Genomic DNA, 20,140 nt, shown 5'->3' on the forward strand with positions numbered 1-20,140 from the left:
GCAGCATTGATGGCACACTAAGGCAGGTTTGGACAGACTAATGAAAGACGTCTGATGCCGGTTCATAGAGGTATCATTAAAAAATATCCTACTGTGCAGAGTTTGGAGACGTCCTTCGGAGCGGGCAGTCTCTTATCCGGTGCCTGGCTCAGATGCTGCCTCTTGTGATCTGCGACACGTGTTACACAAAAGACATCAAGCTGAGCTGTCTACAGTAATTAAAGGGCTGTCAACACTTGCCGCAAATAACCCATAATCCTGGCTTGGCAGTCACAAAAACAGCACCGCCCCTTCCCCAGTCCCTTCCCCAAAAGCAGACCTGACAGCAGCTCTCAGTGCAACAATTGTATTTACACACTATACATTTTGAAATCTTATGAATGATTCCATTTTCTAAAGCTGCTAATATGGAATCACTCGCATCAAACTGTATACGGAAAAAAAAAAGCGATCGCAAAACTGTAAGCGATCGCTTTTGAAAACAAAGCCGCGAGTGGTGTGCGCGCCATATGGTTTCAATTATCACGCCGGTGTCTGGGCTCGATAATTGAAACCATATGGCACGAATGCGCGTAATAGACACCAATAGGCCATGGGCGGAGCAATGCGCCCGCCTTTGGCCTATTGCGTGCTATTTTAAAATCGAACACGCAGGCAAAGGCCAATAGCAGGCCACAAAAGTAAAAACACACGCAAGGAGCGTGTACAATTCCAGGGTCCATTTCAGAACCCCGGACAGAAGGACTCTCGCCTGCGCGAGCACTGCTACGCAGTGCAACACAGGGCGCAAGCCCTAAAAAAGGGGGGGGGGGGGTAGCGCCCCAGATGTTTGGCTACTTTACAAGAGGCAGGTAGGTAACAATTGTTCCCTCAGGTGTAGTCTGTAGATGTAGTTTATACTTGCCTGTGTGTTCAGGGTGTGGGGGAAGTGATGGTAATCTTCCACAAGTAAGCAGGGTAAGTGTACTCATTAGAAGTCGCTCTCTACTTTTGGGTTTCCCGTGTTGCTGCTTCTGCGCTCGTAGGGGAGTGAGAAAGGGGACTTGGCTGCTAGACTGCAGTCCTGCTCAGCACTTAACGCCTCCTGGGCACCTCCGTCAGGAGCGTTAGTAGTAGCTGGCCGAGTCAGGCCTAATATAGCAGAGCAAAATGATACAAATAGCACTATAAAGGAAGGGAGGAAAAAATCAACACAAGTTAGTTATCCGAATGCTTAGCAGCAAAGAAAGAGGATTTCAAAATTTTGTTGGTGTTTTATGGCACCAGGGACAGCCTGATTGGTGTAAATGGGTGTCATGTCATAACAAGAATGATGGGAGTTGTTGTTTTCTGTAAAAGTTTATTTTGTATTGCTGCCGTGAAAATGCAATTAATAACCAGCAAAGGAAAAGCATGATCTGAAGCCTTGGATCCTGATTTAGAATTCATTTTGTTATAGAGATTATGTTTAGTGCTTGGGAAAGCTCAAATGAAAACATATATTCTATAACTTTTCAAATCCTCCTCAGCTATATGAGAAAGCTTGGCATGCTGAATGAAACATGTTATTTCAACAGCAGAAACTGTGTATCAGTTGATTCCTCTGTGTTCTATTGCTACTGTTCCATAGAGTTCTATTGAACAACTATTGCTACTGTTCCATAGAGTTCTATTGAACAACTAGAGTGCTAACCTGTATTACAGTCAAGAGTCAGGCACTTCTGAATGCCATTTTGCTGAAGTAGGAGCTGTTGAATTTAAGTCCTTGCATAGGAAAGAGGCTGAAGTAAATGGACATTAAGGTGTTGGCAGATATGAAACCAGTCTCATAAAACTATGAAAGACATAGTGTGGATTTGTAGTCACAGCATAGCATATTTGGAAGAGCTAAATAGTTAACATCAATAGTTTCATCTCATTGTTTCAATGTGGACTGGCTTCAAAAGAATTTTTATTGTGGTTAAGCTGTGAGGAAATGTATTCTAAAACTTAAAAAAAAAAATACATAGTCTTTGCAAAGGTTTTTCTAAATAGCTGATTAACAACTATATTTAAAGGTCATTAGACCTAATTTAGAGTACACAAGCTTTAAATATATAATAGGAACAAATAAAAATGAGTCTTTTTGGAGACTAATTTATCTAAGGAACTTGTAGCAGCGTAGATAAGCACCATTTTCATTTACATATTCATTCTTCTGCACAGAAAAGTATGTGATTTTATAGGTCCCTTCTACAGCAGCATATCTCCCACTACGGGTACTTTCTGTGAGCTAGAGAGAACATTCTTTGTGATTTTCATAGCGCATCGGTAAAAGTGATCAGCTATCTGATTTACAATGGAAATTAAGTGCAAGTGTACACGACCTGCCACCACCAGCACCAATTAAGCAAGCACATGACACAAGTCAATGAAGTTAACGAAGGAGGTTTGCAGAATAAGCCATTGAAGAAGGAAGATGGCATTTTGGCACAAATATTTGCTTGGTTCTAACTGTCATTGGTCGGAGATTGGTTATATTTTCATTGATCCTAACTTCTGTTCTCCTCACCAGAACCCCTTTACCAGGAGTACTGGTCACAGTGCACTGTAACGGATCCAAGCCCTGGCGCGCCTGGCATGCCTGGCGCCAATTTGGACCTCTCCAAGGCCGTTCTGATGACGTACCAGATCCTGTCTCCTCCTCTGATGTCTCCTCGGGAGTCTTCCTTCTCCTTGTGGCAGGAGATTCCGCAGGTGAAGAACAGTGGGCTGCTGAAGCACATCACCCCCCAGGAATGTAGACTGCAAGAGGTAAGGCGAGCAAGCACTTGGAGGAGAAAATGTGAAAGGGTCTGTATACATGATATGTGGTATAGAATACTCACAAGGGGAATGTTTATAAGAGACCTGCCTGTGATGACATTGAGGATATAAAATATGGTAGATGGGATGACAGATCTTTGTACCTGACCATACCGGAGAACGAGGGATCCACACATGCCCGCTGAGAATGCCTCTCTGCCTAACACTACCACAGACTACTGGTGGCCTAGTACTAAGTGAAAATACCATAGGCTGATGGAGGCCCTCTTTGAGCCAGATGGAACAGATTGAGGTTTCACTTTGATGTCCTTGAGACTAGCACAGATTGAAGTAGCGTTCTCTGGCTATCACTAGCAGAAACTGAGGGAACTCTTCCTTTTCAGGTCGTCTTTTTGGATCTGCGGATTCCCCAACATGCCTAATTTCCGGCTTTTAAAGCTGGACAATTTAGGAGGCACTGACCGGTGTTTGCTGTGGATACGAGTACTGAAAGTTTTATTCTTGTATTTATACCTCCCATGGGATGGATTTTTAAAGCATTAAAAATATTACTCAATAGAAATACTTTCTACCACCATAAAGCTTGCCGAGGTTTCTTGAAGACTAGTGAAAATCGAATGACAAAATTTTTGTTGTTGTTGTAAATTTCTTTATTGAGTTTGTTATTTAAAACAAAGTGCAGAAAAATAAACAATACCACTTCAGAAAAATGACATCATAGGTAGACCATTCGATCATCGTGACATACACTTTTAGTCTAATGAGGGGAGACCACCATAGTCCCAAGTGGGCAGTTATCTGTTGCCGCATCCTCTGAGCAGGCCTATACTTAGGGGTCTAAGAGGCAGTATTCATGCGCTATCGCCAGTCCCTTCGGTGCGTGGCTCAGTGCTCTCCACAGCAGAGTGTTCCAGGAGGTATGCTTGAAGGGGTGACCAAATGTCGCGCGGGTGGAGGGTGGCAGTAGGTCAGCATACGTGGTCAATTGTTCCTGACAATATAGGAGGTCCTGCAGCCAATTGGTAAATTCGGTAGCCCGTCCCCTAACCCATCTGCAGGCGATCCGTCGCTTTCTGAGAAGGAGTGCCAGGGAAGTGTAGCGCCGCACTGAGGCAGCTAGGGTCGCAGGGTGGCCCAGAAGTGTTATTAGGGGGTCCTCGTGGACGTGTAATCCAGTCATTTGGTCAAGGGCCATCAGTACTTCCATCCAGTAGCTCCATAGTAGCTCCATATGGGACGACAGTCCCAAGCCAAGTTCTTAAAATCTGCCCCCTCGCAGCCACATTGGTCACAGCGGTCAGTCGCGGCGGTGTAGACGCTGTAAGCGTGCAGGCGTATAATAGAGTATGAATATATTTGTAGTGTATGATACTCAGTCTGCTATTGGCGGATATTTTACCATTCTGTCAGCAGCAAAAGGACCACTGTTCGTCAGTTATGGGGGCGCCTAGTTCTTCCTCCCACCGGGAACTATCCAGAGGGGGAGCGTGTGTGCTGTCTTGCTGGGTGGTGCAATAAAGCAATGAGACCACATGCGTGGGGGTAGTTTGTTGAAGGAGGGCATGTAGTGGGGCCATGATGGAGGGCTCCTGCGGGAAGCACGGGTGGGGGTTCTCACATTGTGTCATAATCTGATATAGAATAAACGCTCCAGGGGGGTGGGTGGGGTAGTGCCAAAGAATTCCTCACTGGTGCAAAATGTTCCCTAGAGGTATAATCTCCCCTAGACTTGAATGGAGAGTTTGCGGAGGAGCTGGCAGCAGCCACCCTCTCGTGTGATGGGTATATCCAGTCTGCCCTGGAGGGGGAGCAAGATGGAGTAGAGTAAGGGGGACGCGGAGATGGCAGGCTATGTCCCGCCAGGCACTGACGGTGCGTTCCACTGTAGTGGGGGCTGGGTGGCGAGGAATGGCAGGTGCACTGAGCAACGTGAACAGGGGGTCGGGAGCATATGGCCTTCTTTGACTGCAAGGTGCGGCATGTAAGGGGGGGTTCATCCAGTATGATGCGAAGTGGGCCTGGGCACAGCTAAAATATAGTTCCAAATCAGGAATTTCAAAGCCCCCAGCCTGGAAAGGGAGCGTGAGAGTATCCCATTGCAGCCTAGCATGTTTCCCTCCCCATTGAGACGTACAAGTTGAGTTTTTAGTGCCTTGAACAAGTGTCTACTAGGAGCGTAAGGGATGTTAGTGAATAGGTAGAGCAGTTTAGGCAGAATGACCATCTTGATCAGCGAGGCCTGCCCAGCCAAGGAGATGGGCATAGCAATCCACTTTGTGATCTTGTCAGTGATGAGGTCCAGTGCGCACCCATAGTTAGCAGTCATCAAATCATTACGATTACGAGTGATGACTATACCTAGGTACTTAACTGTGTCGCCACACCACATGAGCAGGTAATCTGGGATGTACCGCGGAGTGGCAGCCATGAGAGGGAAAATTTGGGACTGCCCCCCCCCCCCCCCTCCCCTCCAAATAATATTGACCCCAGTGAGGTGCCCAAAGAGGATGAACATCCGTAGAATAGGGTTGAGGCTATCTTCCGGGTTGTGAAGGTATAGGGTGAGGTCATCGGCGTATAGGCAAATAAGAATTCGCCTATTAGGGTATATAAGGGCGCAATCTCGATAGTGCTGGCGGACTAGCAGCTAGGGGCTCGATGGCTAGGGCAGAAAGGAGGGGCGAAAGGGGGCACCCCTGCTTGGTGCCTCTGACTATTGCGAAATGGGAGGATCTAACGCCATTTACAAGGCTTCTGGCTTGTAGGCCAGTATATAGCAGGTTTATCCATGTCAGAAAGGGGGCGGGAAAGCCCATCCGCTGAAGGACCTACGCCAGGTAATCCCACTCAAGGGTATCAAGCGCTTTGGTGGCGTCTAGGAAGACCGCCACTGCGTTTGCGTCCGGCTCAATGTCCCGCAGGACAGCGAATAGAGTGCGCAGGTTATGAGATGTGCCTCGACTTGGCACAAACCCAGACTGGTCGGGGAGAACCAGGGCGGTCATGAGGGGACTGATCTGGTTCGCGATCAGCTTGGCTAAGATCTTGGCATCTACATTTATGAGTGAGATATGAATCTCATTGTGTAGCCGCTTTACCAGGCTTCAGGATGGAGATTATTAGTGCCTCCTGCATTGTCTAGGGCAGTATGCCCGTCTCACACGCCTCCTCACAAACGCGCTGCAGCATCGGGATAAGTAAGTGGTGATAAGTCTTAAAAAACTTGTCCGGGAGACCATCTAGGCCAGGGGCTTTCCCCGATTGCAGTTACATAATTGCAGCTATCTCTTCATCTTCATGGTGTGCAAGAAGGAATTTCCACTATGAGTCCCCGAGCCAGGCAATCGCGGTGTCTTCGAAAAAGGGCGTGAAATCGATGGGGTGTGTCCTATGCGAAATGTATAAGGTTTTGTAAAAGGTTCTAAAGGTTGCTGCAATCTGAGGGGTATTCCTATGTATTTGGCCATCCTCATCCTCGATTTCCAGGACAGTGTTGGAGAACCTAGGTGGGCAAATCAGGGCAGCGAACGCCCTTCCTGGTCTCTCCCCCTCTCCATAGCGACGCGCCTGATGGTATTTCGCCCTACATTTACTCTCTCGTTCTGCCGTCTCCTGATAGTCAGAGAGCAGGTCTCTTAAGTGAGATTGTAGTTCCGATGTGGGGTTGTTCTGCATCTGGGCTTCTGTGTGTTTTAGTTCGGCCTCCAGTTTTCGAAGCGTGGAGCAAATATCTTTCAGAACTCCTCCACCTTTAGCGATGCATTTACCTCGTACGGTGACCTTAAAGGCCTCCCATATTACGGAGTATTGCGTGACTGAATGTTCGTTTCGGGGGAAGAATTCCTCAATCTCCTCCTAGAGTTCAGATGTAAATACGGGGTCCAAAAGAGTCTGCGGGGGTAGATGCCAGGACAGGTACGGCGCTTCCTCATGAGGGGTCATGAGTGTGATGAGCACAGGCGAATGATCAGAGTATGTATGGGGGAGGTGAGAGGCCTGGGAGAGCCACGGAGTGAGCCCCTGAGAGAGAATCCACCTATCGATGCGGGACCAGGAGGAGTGGGCAGTGCAGAAGCAGGATCCCTCCCTGTCATGGGGAAGGAGTGTGCACCAGGCGTCAATGAGACAGTGATCAGTGATGATTTGGTTTAGAGTCTGGCGCGCATTGGAGTAGTAGTGAGGATGTAAGCGGTCCAGAGGTAAATGTAATGTTAAAGTCCCCTCCCCACACCACATGCGTCAAGTCAATGGCTAGGATCTTGCCCCAAAGTATCCAGAAGAATTCTGGGTCGTCCACGTTCGGCCCATAACATAAAACAAATGCAATAGACTGCGCAGCTAGTCTGCCCCTTAAGACACTGTAGCAGCCCTTTGGGTCAGCACATGACCCTATGGGAGTGTGCGTTTGATCGATATAGCCATGCCACGCGCATAAGTTGAATAGGAGGAGAACCCCCTGCAGCTCGCCCAGCGAGAGGCGAATGTTGTTGGGGCAGTGGGGCTGAGGTGCGTTTTCTGAAGCATGGAGCAATGTATATTATGGTGATCTAGGTAAGAGAGAATGTGGCGGCATTTGCGGGGGACTCCCAGACCCCTCACGTTCCAGGTCAGAAAGTTGTACTTGGGTGAGCTAGGTCAGTCCTCCATGTCCAGGTGACAGAAGCTGATCAATAAGCAGTATGTACATGTCACGTAGGGTGTCGAACCAGGTCATACATTGGTTGGTCAAGTCAGTAGTAAGTGTCGTGTAACAAACCTATCCTCCCTGCCCCACCCACATCAGCAGCCCAATCCTGCAGTGTCGTAGTTTCCCCCCCCCCCCCCACCTGTCCCCAATGCCTCGCGCTTCACGCTCCCAACAGGGGAGGGCAAAGGCAAGGACATTTAGATACTAAACCAAAACAGTGTAGGGAATCCCTGAGTGGGTAGCATCCAGAGGGCAAACCAGAAACCCCTCGCAGCGGCGAGGGTGCTTTGGGGGATATAGAAAGTGAGTCTCGTCTGTCCCAACGGTGCCGAGACAGTCTGCCAGGGACTGTGGGGCCAAGAACACGTGTGTAGAGTTCATCGTATCCCAGTCGGTGAGCCTGCCCGAATCCTATGATTGTTCCAGTGCTGAGCGAAAGGGGGACAGCATGTCCAGCACCCACAAGCAATGGCAAAGGCGAGGGTCTCAGAGTTTTGGAATGATTTTACTCTACATCAGATGTGCGACTGTCTACAATTGACTTATTGGTAGGGGAGGTGTGTCCCACATCCTCCTTAGGCAGGGTTTTGATGAAATCATGGATATGCTGTAGGGTGGTAAAAAGAAAAATGTTGTTTCCCCTGGTAGGTGACTTTTAGGCGCGCAGGATAGAGCATGGCGTAAGCAATTTTCAAGTGTTGAAGCTTTTTCTTCACAGGGATGAATTTGCGACGTGCCTCCTGGACAGCCATTGTAAAGTCCGAATATAAGGAGACTTTGAGTCCCTCAAAGAGAACCTTTTCCTCGCTCCCTGGCTAGGTGGAGTGCAGTGTCTCGGTCTCTGTAGTTGAGTATCTTTGCCACAATAGGGCGAGGCGGGGCCCCGGGGACAGGACGAGGAGCCAGAGATTGAAGAGGGATATGGTACACCACGTGTTCAGGCAGTAGAGCAGATACAGTCTCGTACTTTCAGAAGCAGACAGCAGGCCTAGCAGACAGGCGGCAATGAGGGCAGCAGGCCGCGGTAGGCACCAGGCAATGGAAATGGCTGCGATCCAGTAATCCCACCCAGAGTGGAGAGGCAGAGCGGGTGTCGTTGGTCCGTGGCCCACGGGACAACTGTCTCTCTAACTGCTGGAGTGCCCTCAGCACAGCAGTTTTCGAGGGGAGTGCGGCGGGGGTTGACTACGGAGAAAGGCTCCGATGATTGGCCTCAAACAGTGCCCCGAAGCGTGGTGCCCAAGTCCTCCGAAGGGACGATGGTGGGGTCTGCGCAGGTTAGGTGTAGGACCCAGGTGGGAAGGGACAGGCTGGTGGTAGCTATGGGAGCAGGGTCCCCCTCGCTTTTTTAGTCCCCTACCCCCCCCACCCAAGCTGGCCGCTCCGAGCTGAGCGTGCTGTGTGATTGGGCCAGGACGGGTGTCCTGAGCGCCAAGCCCGAGGAGTTCACGTAGCTTTATTGTAGGGTCTTCAGTCATATGGCAACGCAGGCCCACTATGCCGAGGCGGGGAGAGGCAGGGTGACGGCAGCAGACAGAGTGCAGGCCGGTCTCCAGGTGCACTCACCGGCTGTAGGTGTGCTGGCTACTCCGGAATTGGCAGCACAAGCAGCGAGGCCTCAGGCGGCCCACCTCGTTCACAGGGGGCCCAGGCAGGGTCCAGAGTCAGCAGTCCAAACAGAGGAGGGGCCGGCAACAGGCAGCGACAGCAGCACAACCCCCTCTCCCAGGGTCCGGTGTCTGCCGGGCCGCGGGGGCGAGCCGCACCAGTCGCGGCAACGTCGGATGCAGGAAGTGGGCGGTGCACTCACTGAAGTGGAGCCACCACCTCGATTTCACAGGCAACGCCGCAGCAACAGGCGATCCCCAGGTTCAGGCAGTCCGGAGGGGCAATCAGCCGCAGCAAAAGGTGAGGCGGAACAGCAAGCGCTCGGCCCGCGCCGGTCCCAGCGCCGGTGTTCTCCGGACTAAGCCGCGGTGTCAGCCGCCATTTTAGGTCATCTAGGCTCCGCAGCGTCTCCCAGGAGCATCAGGCCTCGTACAGGAAAGAGGACAGCAGCAGCGGGGAGAGGGTAGCCTCCGCTTAACGGCAGCGTCATTTTCAGCAGTGTGGGGCAAACAGAGATCAGGATATTTGTCGAATAGTGCCCCAAGAAGCAGGAGCCTCACGTGAGTGCAGCCATCTTGCTTGGCACCCTCTAGTGCCCTCTCTGCATGGCAAAAATTCATAGGCACTTTGCTTGACTAATCATTTATTTCCAATCTTTTTTTTTTTTAATTGGTGCTTATTGTTTACTTATACACTTGCCAACATCCCATGGCCTGCACAGCTTTATCAGTGTCACAGATCATCAAAAAGAAAATGTTTATACCTGAACAATCAAAAAGTCCCAAACCTTAGCAGGCCTCTGTCCACCAATTATGCGCTGGTACTACCTCATTATTGAGGCACCTATTCCTTGAAAGAATATACACTTATTGCAGAGGGGATATAGACGTTATTCCTATGCTTCAGATTTTTTTTTTTATCAATGATTAACAAATGGAAAAGCTTTCAGCTATGCAATTTCTGTGTAGGCATATTTGCATGAATTTAAAGCCCTTGGGTGTAGGAGTTCTCTAAATTATTTAAAGAGGTACCCCTTAGGTTTCACAGGTGTCTGCTTTACGTTCATGTGAATGTGTGATCTTTTCCACCTCTAAAATATCCCAGACCCAATGTATCCAATCTCTTAACAGATTTGGTCTTGCCACATTGTGTCGTCATCAGTCTTGTTGCACATATTGCTAGTAAGATCTAATTACCCCTTCTGTAATGTTGTGTGGCCCTCTGATTTTTGGACTGACCTAGTAATTGTGCAATTCATGAATCTCGGGTGTATTTGTTTCAGACAGTCAATCAGTTGCATAAGTGATCCTTGTCAAATAGTTCGGGATTTGTGGGCAGTGCAATAGCATGTATATAATTGTGCCTTGTTCTTCATATCTCTCGAAATTTCTGCGGGTCTCGCCTTTAAATCTTGAGCGGTATATGATACCAGTAGAGGATACAATTAATGCAGATTTCTTTTCCAGTAACATGTCTAGGTGAGGAAGTATTCTAAATGATCTATCATCCCATTCTATTTGCTGTGAGTGTGCATCCTATCTTTCATTCCCATTGTATTTCAGCTGGAGTTCTTTATTGTAGGAATGTTTACTATCAATGTATAAATCTAAGATCACCCTTCTGTCACTCTCTTGTAAGAATCTATCTTTCAAATTTGATTAGATGCTGACTAGCATGTGGTATAGTACAGGGCTGAAAACTCCGTTCCCTATCTGATCATTTAAATTGTGGTTGCCTTGCTCCTTCTTGATGGTTCAAAAGGGCTTAATACCCTCCGCCTTAAAACAGTTTTCCTATTTTCGTACACCCTTTTATTTTTCATATGCTATAAGAATTCTCATCAAGGGCTGGAGCTAATGCAGGATTGTCTGTGAATGCCATTGAAGGTGAGGGGAAGGCCCAAACGTTGACTTCTCTGATCCCAGACATGAAGGTTGGCTCTGCGAACTGGGGAGCAATATTGCCCCCTGTACCTGGCTTCTTCTCAAGCTAATAAGTGTTTGAAATGTAGGTCCCAACAATGCTTGATTTTATCTACGAAGCAACCGTGTTTTTCGGATTCCAATCATTCCCAAATGTACAATGTAGTAAAGTTGGGCAGTCTGATCGTATTTCATGACGTTGGGGAGACCAATCCCTCTTTCATGGTGATCTTAGAAAATCACACATGATCCTTACCTTTTATCAGCCGGGATAAAATTATTGCACCTTATACATACCTTTGAGCAAAGAGGAAGGCATTGGTTTTGGGACTGTTTGGAAGCAACCCAACCAAGAAAAGCCACCTATATCCCATGATTTTAAGTCCGTCTGAATAGCGTCTGTAAGTTTGTAATATAATGGTGGTGATTACCTATTCCCTGGTAGATATTATTTGAACCCCTAACTAAGTTATTGATTCCTTCACCCATTGAAACTGGAAGAGGCCCTGTAGAACCAAATTCTGCCTCTGTATGTCTATATTCAATAAATGTGATTTCTGTAAGTTAATCATAAATACTGCCACTTCAGTTTGCTCCATAGGCTCTTTCATCGGTGGCTAGTGGATGAATAGGGTCAGTTTTTTAATCAAGATGTCTGCATCCGTGGTCAACTTGTGCTCATCCTTCACAAATCTCACTGCTTTGATAATATTGAGTCATCTTCTACTTTCTAAAGCCTTTCAGGGAGTAGTCCATAAGGAATCATTGCACATTAATGTAACAGGGGCATGGTTAGGCCTATATGTCATATGTCAGTTTCCTGTATAATTTGCGAAATGGATGTGGATACAAGGATTTGATCTAACCTAGCATATGACTAGTGTGTACAGATAAGATGTATATTCTGTGTGTTGTGATGGCTAATCATCAGCCATGACTGTACTCTTTAGTCGTTCTGTACTCTCCGTTTAAGGTGAGCCTGTCTGTCCTGTTTGAATGGAGCATCTATGCTTAGAGCTATCCAGAACTATGTTAAGATCTCATGCAGCATTAGCTCACCTTCCATTATGTGTGTGATAGCTTACTTAAGGAATTTTTCCTTGCCAAATATTTGGGGCACACAGATTAACATCTGTGTATTGTGTAAACCTATTTTAAGCACACGAGGCCCACACCTACCTATACTGCCTGGTACAGCTTTTACCACTTCACAAATGGCACCTAGTAGAAGCATAGTAACTCCACCTGTCTGATAATTTACTAGGCAAAGACTTGTTTGGACAGCCATTTCCAACTATGGAGAGACCAGAGTCTTTGAAGGAGAGATTCCCCTGTATTAGCATCTATATCTTCCTTCATTTAGTGTAATGTGCTTTGCTTTTCACATAGGCATTTAGAACTTTAGCATTACGTCATCATCATAAAAAACTTTATTTTGGTCGAACGACCAAAGAAGCTTGCATAGAAAAAACAGTACATTAAAATTCATGGCGGTTAGAATTATACAGTAGTTACCATGCTTGTTTACATGGATCAAATTACAACACCTCTATAGTTCGAACAATAAAAACAGGTTTACAGTGGCACATCACCTATATAAAATAATTCCTAAGCTCATGTAGGTTGATAAACAAGGCCCGGATAGAAACCCATGAATATTGACAGTGATGGTCCAGATAGTATAAATTTGTCTAAAAATGTAAGATAGCCATAGAGTGTCAGTATCTTAGATCACGTTATGACTAGAATAAAACCAGACAGTGACTTCTACTTCTAAAAGCATACAGGCTTAAATGTATTTTTTTTTTTTTTTAGAAATTAAAACTAAAGAAAAATTAAAATTCTTTAAGAAACCTCCAGCGCCTACGCCACATGGAGGTCAAAAATCGCGATACTGCAAATACAATGGGTCTACAAGTGTTGTATTTTAAAACTCGGAATGCCTCTGCACAGTGTGTTAACCCTAAATTCCTACACAGAGGAACGAGCCAAGACTTCCTTGCTGGTTTATAGGCTGGGTAAAAAAGATGACATGGAGCTCCGACTCTTCCTCCCAGCTACAGGCTGGGCACTCCCTCCTGACAGCGCCGGTCCGTTTACTGTAAAAGGCGCGGAGCGGGAGGGTACCCAACCTGACCTGAACGTATAGTTTCCTTGCCAGGGGTGGATAGATATCATCTAAAAAAGGCTCAAATAAATATTCCTCCTTCAAGGATAGGAACTTAGCTGTCTGTTGTCCAGTGGACGGGTTCCCTTGCACCTGTGCTAGCTTGCTCATTCGATAGGCATTCACTAGTTCTGAGCACGAAATTGAAGGGCAAGCTTCCTCTGGGTTACTGCACAGGCTTGGTTTGCCCAGCCTGGTACATTCTTTTTTTATGTGAACAAATCGGGGGATTTTGACCCAACACCAGGAATACTCAAGATCTCCTTCAGTTCCGTTCTGTAGACAATCAGCACAGGTGTCGCCCATAATCTGCGCCAGAACGTGAGGGGTTTCAGTCCTATTTCCTCCCCAATTGGTCTGATCCCTAAGTCCAGCCGAAGTGGGATAAGAGGAGTGCTAGAGGGGAGACCCAAAATTTGCCTCATAAAGCTATTTTCTACTTTACTCAGATCTTGACCGCAGCAATGCCCCCATAATTCGGCCCCCGTCTAATGTAGCACCTCTAGCTTGTATCTTGTAAATCTCTGCTACGGGGCCTGCAGGTTTGTAGGAGGAGTTTCTTAATAATTTAATGATTCCTCCAGATGTCTGCGCTAGCTTGAGTTTGAATTTGGCAATTTGTGGGCCCTACTCCCATGTTTTCTGTCAGTGTGACCCTTAAGTATTCGAATACCGTCACCCTATCCAGTCTAGTGCCATTTAAATTTGGGTTGGGACGAAGTGTTTTAGGTGGGTTAAAAACCATGAACTTGGTTTTTTGAGTATTTATCTCCTATCCCCGTTTATTGCAAAAGATGGCAAAACAGTCCAAAATCCTTTGTATGCCCATAGGGGATTTGGACATTAAGAGGGTGTCATCGGCAAACATGATTGCAGGGACCTTGGTGCCTGCCAATTTGGGTGCATCGTTTTCCCTCACCTCGGTAAGTTGGGCCTGTAATGCGTTGACAAAGAGGCAAAACAGGGTCGGTGCAAGCACACAGCCCTGCCTTACACCTCTGTCAACTGGGAACCGCGCTGTCATTTCGCCTCCTTTCCCACATCTTACCTGGGCAAAATTTGCATCATGTAATCTAACAAGTATAGACTGTAGATAAGGGAGAATCCCCATTTCTACAAGTACCTCCCACAGTTTTCCTCTGGGCACTAAGTCGAACGCCGACTTTAAATCCACAAAAATTACATAGAGGCTTCCACCCTCCATTCTCACCATTTTCCGCAAAATTAGTTGTAATCTATAAAGTTGGTCAATTGTGGAAGTGTTCTTCCTTAAGCCAGATATGATATGGGCATAGGATCACGTGGTCATCCATCCCACCTTGTAAACGGTCAAGAATTAGTCTTGCGAAGAGCTTTTGTGCCACATCAATCAGACTAATCTGTCTGTAATTTGTTGGTCGAAGGGGAGCCTTTTTTGAAAACTGGGACTATTTCTGCTCCTGCCCAGGTTTCGGGGATTGGCATACCCTTCAAGATGGCATTGAATAGGGTCAGTAAATAAGGTCCCCAAATTTTTGGCTCTTGCCAGAAGAGATCTCCCAGAATCTTGTCCAGTCCAGGAGCTTTGCCGGACAAGAGTTTATCGCTTTTACAGCCTCTGACAGAGTAAACTGTGACGCTTCTTCGCAGTTGTCCCTGTACAGGGATGGTGATGGGGGGAAATAGGAGCCCAGAATTTCCTTGGAGGTGTACAAAGCCTAAAAGTGTGTTTCCCACACTTCCACGGCTATATTAGGTTCTACTGCTAGTTTGCCCTCACTACTGCCCGTGCTGATAATTGACCAGAACCTCTTCGAGTCTTTAGAGCTTAGTGCAGTTTTTAAATCATCCCATCTATTCAGTTCCCACTCCCCATTTGCTAGACGTGTGATCTGTTTATAAGACACCCTCTTTAGCCTGATGAGTGATTTGTTGTTAGCTTTTATAGCCACCAATAGATCCTGTTTGGCCTTGCGGCAGCTGTCATTGAACCAGGAGTAGATGGCTACTTTGTTCCTCTTGGTATGCATCTCTGTGTGGAACACGTTCGCTAATTTAGATGTCATCCATGCATGCAATGCTGTGATTTCTTTGAACAAGTCAGGAGTGGGTGTCCCTGAGACCAGTTCACTTAATTTTGTCAAGACCGGGACTACAGCAGCTTATAACGCAGACAGCTTCCCTGGTGACTGATGTATTGCCTCCCATTTTATTCTTTTCCTGTTGTTGGCCAACGTTAGCCCGCTATCTATGGTGGAGCTAGTGGTCGGGGCAATTCCCAGGTCTGGTAAGTCCAATACAAGAGATAAAGCGTTATGGTTGCTGTCATGGTGAGAATAGACTGCAAAATCAACAGCTCTGTGCCAATGCTTTGTCTCCACTAAGATGTAATCAAGAAGGGAAGCTTGGATGGTTCTATTAAAAGTGGAGTTCCCTGGTGTGTCTGAGGCTGTCCGGCTATTGCATGCTCTCAGAGAATGGGTCCGCGTAAATGCATTTATCTGGATTGCCAGTGGAGACCAGGCCTTTATTGGTGGAATTTGTGGTTCAGGGATGGACCAGTATGCATCCTCCTCATTAATAGTTGAGTCTGTCATAATAGGAAGTGGCTCAAATTGACAATTAAAATTTCCCCCCACTAGTACCCAAGCATTAGGGGGAACCGTGGGGATAAAAGAAGTCAGGTGATCAAAAGTTGGTGATTCCTTGATCACACTAACAGGGCGGGAATAGACATTAGTGAGAGCCAGAACCAAGTTGTTTGGGAAGCTAAGCACTACACATTGGGTGTCATTGGAAAAATAATCCAAGTGTTTGGCTTTGCAGCCAAGATGGGAGCCCACCCAAATGAAGTGGCCCTCAGAAGGTCTGCCCCTTCCTCCTGAGGTGGCTGGGATGTTGAATGATGCAAACCCCGCCCTGTGCGAATCTTGACGTGCCCAGGTCTCCTGAAAAAAACAAATTGGTCCACAAATAGTCCCAATCCGAACAAGATAATTTGTATTTCAGGACTGCAACGTTCCATGATAAAACCTTTAGCTTCCTTCCTAAGTTCTGTGAGGCCTTGGCATCATTGCATGCATGGCTTCCTTTTATATGTGTGCCTCCTAATGCAGCCTCAGAGGTGTTACCCATGGTTCCCGTAGGTAATTTTGTCCCCATTTCAGTGCATTTTAAGGAATTGGACACTGGGGGTAATAGTGGATCCGGGGACCTTTCCAATAATATTGCACGGTTACCGACTCCCCACTGCTTTAGAATTTCCATACCCCGCATGTCTGCCCTTACCCCAGGAGTATTATGCACAGCTGGTTGATCTGCGCTAGGCAACTCGGCCTCACCGTAATGCCCTATAGTTGTCCCTCTGCAGACTTTACCCTCCCCACTATTTGTCAATCAACTTCTTCAAGGCCTTCAAATCTGTTCCATACTGGTACATTAAACAGCTTTGCTTTTCACCTAGTCATTTAGGGCTTTAGCATTACAACTAACAATCTTAACTATGGTGCTGTGTGTTCCATTCTACTTTGTTGTTAGCAGAGTTTAGTGAGCCTTTATGACCTTGTTCTACTAGAGCTCTGGAAACCCTCCCTGTGTCAGTAGAATCGTTTCTTAACCTGTAACCTCAACTGCCTGTTACCTGTCCCATAAACTGACTCTGTTAGAAACCAACTTCCCTATCAAAACAACCCTGGGATTCCTAGCCACCCCTGAATACTTCAGCTCATGTTCACTGGGACTTTAGACGACCGCTGAGCAACCTTCCACCTCACACCTTTCACCCTCAACTGCGCCATGCTAACATTTGTAAAAGGGAGAAAATCTTGTTTTCAAGGATCTCCTTAAACTTATTGTGAGTTTGATTCTAAGCCCCCTGATCCATGTGATTGGTCCTTCATGCCGCCAACTTCTTTCATACATTGTAACACTTCTGTTTTGCCACGGCAATTTCTTTGGAGGATGGCTTTTTTCTCCCCGATGGGTCTTATTGTGTGCCATTTTGTTTGCAATTGTGTATTTTCCTGTGTGAGGGTTTAGGTCTGCAGTGTCCTGCAGAAGTACTCTTTTTTTGGTTCTCTTGATGGACGTGGAAACCATTCTTTTCCCACTCCACATAAAGATAATGCTGAAAGAGGGACCCACTGATAACATATCTTCTGTGTTCACAAAATGTTTATCAGCCGAAGTTCTCTTGGCAGCCTCAGTGGAATTTGCCAGATCATGGAACAAATGTACTTTGTGTTCTTGATCAAACCATTCCATTTTCTGTTGAGCTTTGGTCATAGTATTAGACTCTCCTAAATATAACTTACGGGAGGGGCTTTGTTGACTTTCTTAGGTGTACTCTGAATGCAGTCCAGTCTCACTTCGGGGTGCGGGAGTGAATGCCCCCTATCCCCCACATTTAATGTTGCTCTTCTAATCTATCGTCGGCTGTTCTTTTGTGGTCATCCACCCTGGCTCCCAACGAGGCAATGTAATTGTTAAACGCTCTTGGTCCAATAATGATCATTTGGTCGGTTGTGCCTGTGATGCTGCTGTGGATATCAACACATCCTTGACCTACTGTCACTCTGTACATGGCCTTGGTAGAAGCAAAATTACAGTCCCTTTCTACAACTGTTGTGTGCAGCTCCTCCGTTATTCCTTCCACCCTAACTGATAAGGTAGGAAACTCAAATTTGTCCTGAGTTGGTGCTGCTTTTGTTAGAGCGGAAATCTCACTGTAATCTGTTTGGAACATTTAGTAAATGTGGTGGAATTACCTTTAATCACCATTACTCTTTTTCCGTGCCAATATATATTCTCGAGGTGACGAAACTTTGCCACCTTGTTTGACCAAAATAACTCCCTCATAAACACAAGCAAATAAATAAATACAAATAAATATTTTTGTTAATGAGAGTTTGTGAGTAGTTTAAAGGGTTTTATTATATAATTAATGACAGAGGTTTCTCTGAGTCTTTATTGATTAGGCAAATATCAGTCAGGTTACAGAATTGATAATAGAAAACTATACTTAGTGCAGATAATAGTATAATATCATACTGCGTGTTCCATTAAGGAAATAATCCCTATTCTAAGAATTGGGCACAAATTATGTCAGTCAGAACCCATAAACAGTTCGAAAATAAAGGTAAGAGTGAGAGGAGCATGAAGCTAATAAATTAATAATTACAGAGTTTCTCATAAAAAGAAAATAAAACATAGAGCAAATAACCATTGGTGAATCCAATGAGTCAAAGCATAAAGCTTAGGGTTTTATTAAAAGTCACAGGGACACAAAGCCTGTCGTTCTGCTCTGCAGCCTTGCCTCCCCCTCTTCAGCAGCTGAATCAAAGTCTGCCCTCCCCTACATCTGTTCTTTGCTCTCACCTCTCTGCTCCCCTCCATCTAGGTCTGTTCTCAAAATCACCTGTGCTCTCTTCAGTTCTATATCCAAGTCTCCCCTCGACCTCTGGTTCCGCTCTGTTCTCTGAAACTCCTCAACTAGGAACGAGTTTTTCAAATCTGTAAATGTTGAAAAATATGAGGTCTTCTCTGGTCTCCTCCAGCTGAAAACCAGGCTTCTCTGGTAAGCACATCTTCCCCTTCCTCCAGTCCAATTAATCAGGCGCTGGCTATTGTTTTGTCCTCACAGCACATTTGAAACGTATTTATAATGACTTCATTTCCCTAACGTTTTGATAGAGAAAAGTGTTATTCTAACTAAACGCAATATATGTGTTGCAAGAGAAAATTACTATTTAAACAGGAAACATATTGTGGCAATGCATTTTGAAATGTGTGTGTGTTCTAATTCCACAGAAAATAAATGAGGCTTTGTAAGTTCATGAATAGAGCTCTTGTTTAAAATAACATTTCTCCAGCAACTAACACCATATCCGGAAGGCTTCAGAGAGTCTCTATTTCACAGCATATTCAGTTGTTAAGGACCAGGTCAAATGAAGCTTCTTACCCGCAAGTTGCAAACTATACTTTCTATTTAGCTGTCACTGCTCTTGTGCAATTTGTTTTAAAATGTCGAGTTAATTTAATACAAACTATACACTACTATTTCACACGTTTAATAATTATTGTACGTTATGAAAACACATTCTAGAATTAAAACAAAATCCAAACTAGCTACATTAAGTACGAATTTTTAAGTGTACAAGTTTTAATATTTTTAAAGAGCGTAAATTATTACAAGAGAAAGCGTGTGATAAAAGGCCTTTGATCCCTAGTGTTTTCATTTTGTGCACCAAATGTCTGTCATTTTTTAAAGGCATGGGGAGATGGTAATTTTAATTTGTTATGGAAGTCAAATTTTATTTGTTATTTCCTACACTATTGAAGCTCCTCCAAATGGGCATCAACCAGTAATTGTCATACTATGTTTGCACGTCACTGCTGCTGCTCCATTCCGCCCTAAATTAGTGGTGTCTTGAGCATGGGACCAAAAGATGCCCCAGATGGACACAATGGCACTTATGCTCTACAGGGCCATATCCTGAGCCATGACACACAGCCAGGCCTGACATGGAGGGGTTCTGCAGATGCCAAAGCATACCACTTTCCCACAACACCCTATTCCTCCTCTAGCCAACTGGGTCTGTAACCAGTCCAAGACTTTTTCATATACCCTCATCTTCCCTGACTCCCCTAACACTTTCTTAGGTGTTCTTCTCAGTGCAAGGTGCGTTTGTGAGGGTAATATCCTCGCTGTGCAGGGGTTCTTGGCGCGGAGTAAGTCGACTAATACTTACTCCCATGGTATCTCAGGAGGCTAGGGTCAGCTAGTGCTCTTTGGACCTAGCGCTGTACGGAGCTGCCATGATGGGCTTGGAGGTGCTGATCGTTGAAATTCGGAGTAAGAGCATAGAGTTGATGTCGCGTCGCGTCTCAGCAATAACCACCACACAGCCAGGTCAGCTTCTATTCTTTATTGTATCGTTGTGTATCTGCAGCCAGCATGCTGCACGTCCTGCCTCGTCCCTTGCTTCCTGTGGT

At 45.9% G+C, this 20,140-nt stretch overlaps 1 protein-coding gene across 8 annotated transcripts in view; it reads left to right on the plus strand.

The window, feature by feature from the left end:
* Nucleotides 1–20,140, plus strand: part of LOC146867898 (rho guanine nucleotide exchange factor 19-like) — a 212,394-nt gene that overhangs the window by 126,727 nt on the left and 65,527 nt on the right. For all 8 annotated transcript variants that reach the window (XM_085608604.1, XM_085608606.1, XM_085608608.1 and 5 more), the window contains one exon: nt 2,534–2,772. In XM_085608604.1, the coding sequence (XP_085464730.1) occupies nt 2,534–2,772 (239 nt within the window). The remainder of the gene's footprint in view (nt 1–2,533; nt 2,773–20,140) is intronic.

The sequence above is a fragment of the Triturus cristatus genome, chromosome 1_2 (genome assembly GCF_964204655.1).
Source record: "Triturus cristatus chromosome 1_2, aTriCri1.1, whole genome shotgun sequence".
In the NCBI taxonomy this organism is placed as follows: domain Eukaryota; kingdom Metazoa; phylum Chordata; class Amphibia; order Caudata; family Salamandridae; genus Triturus; species Triturus cristatus.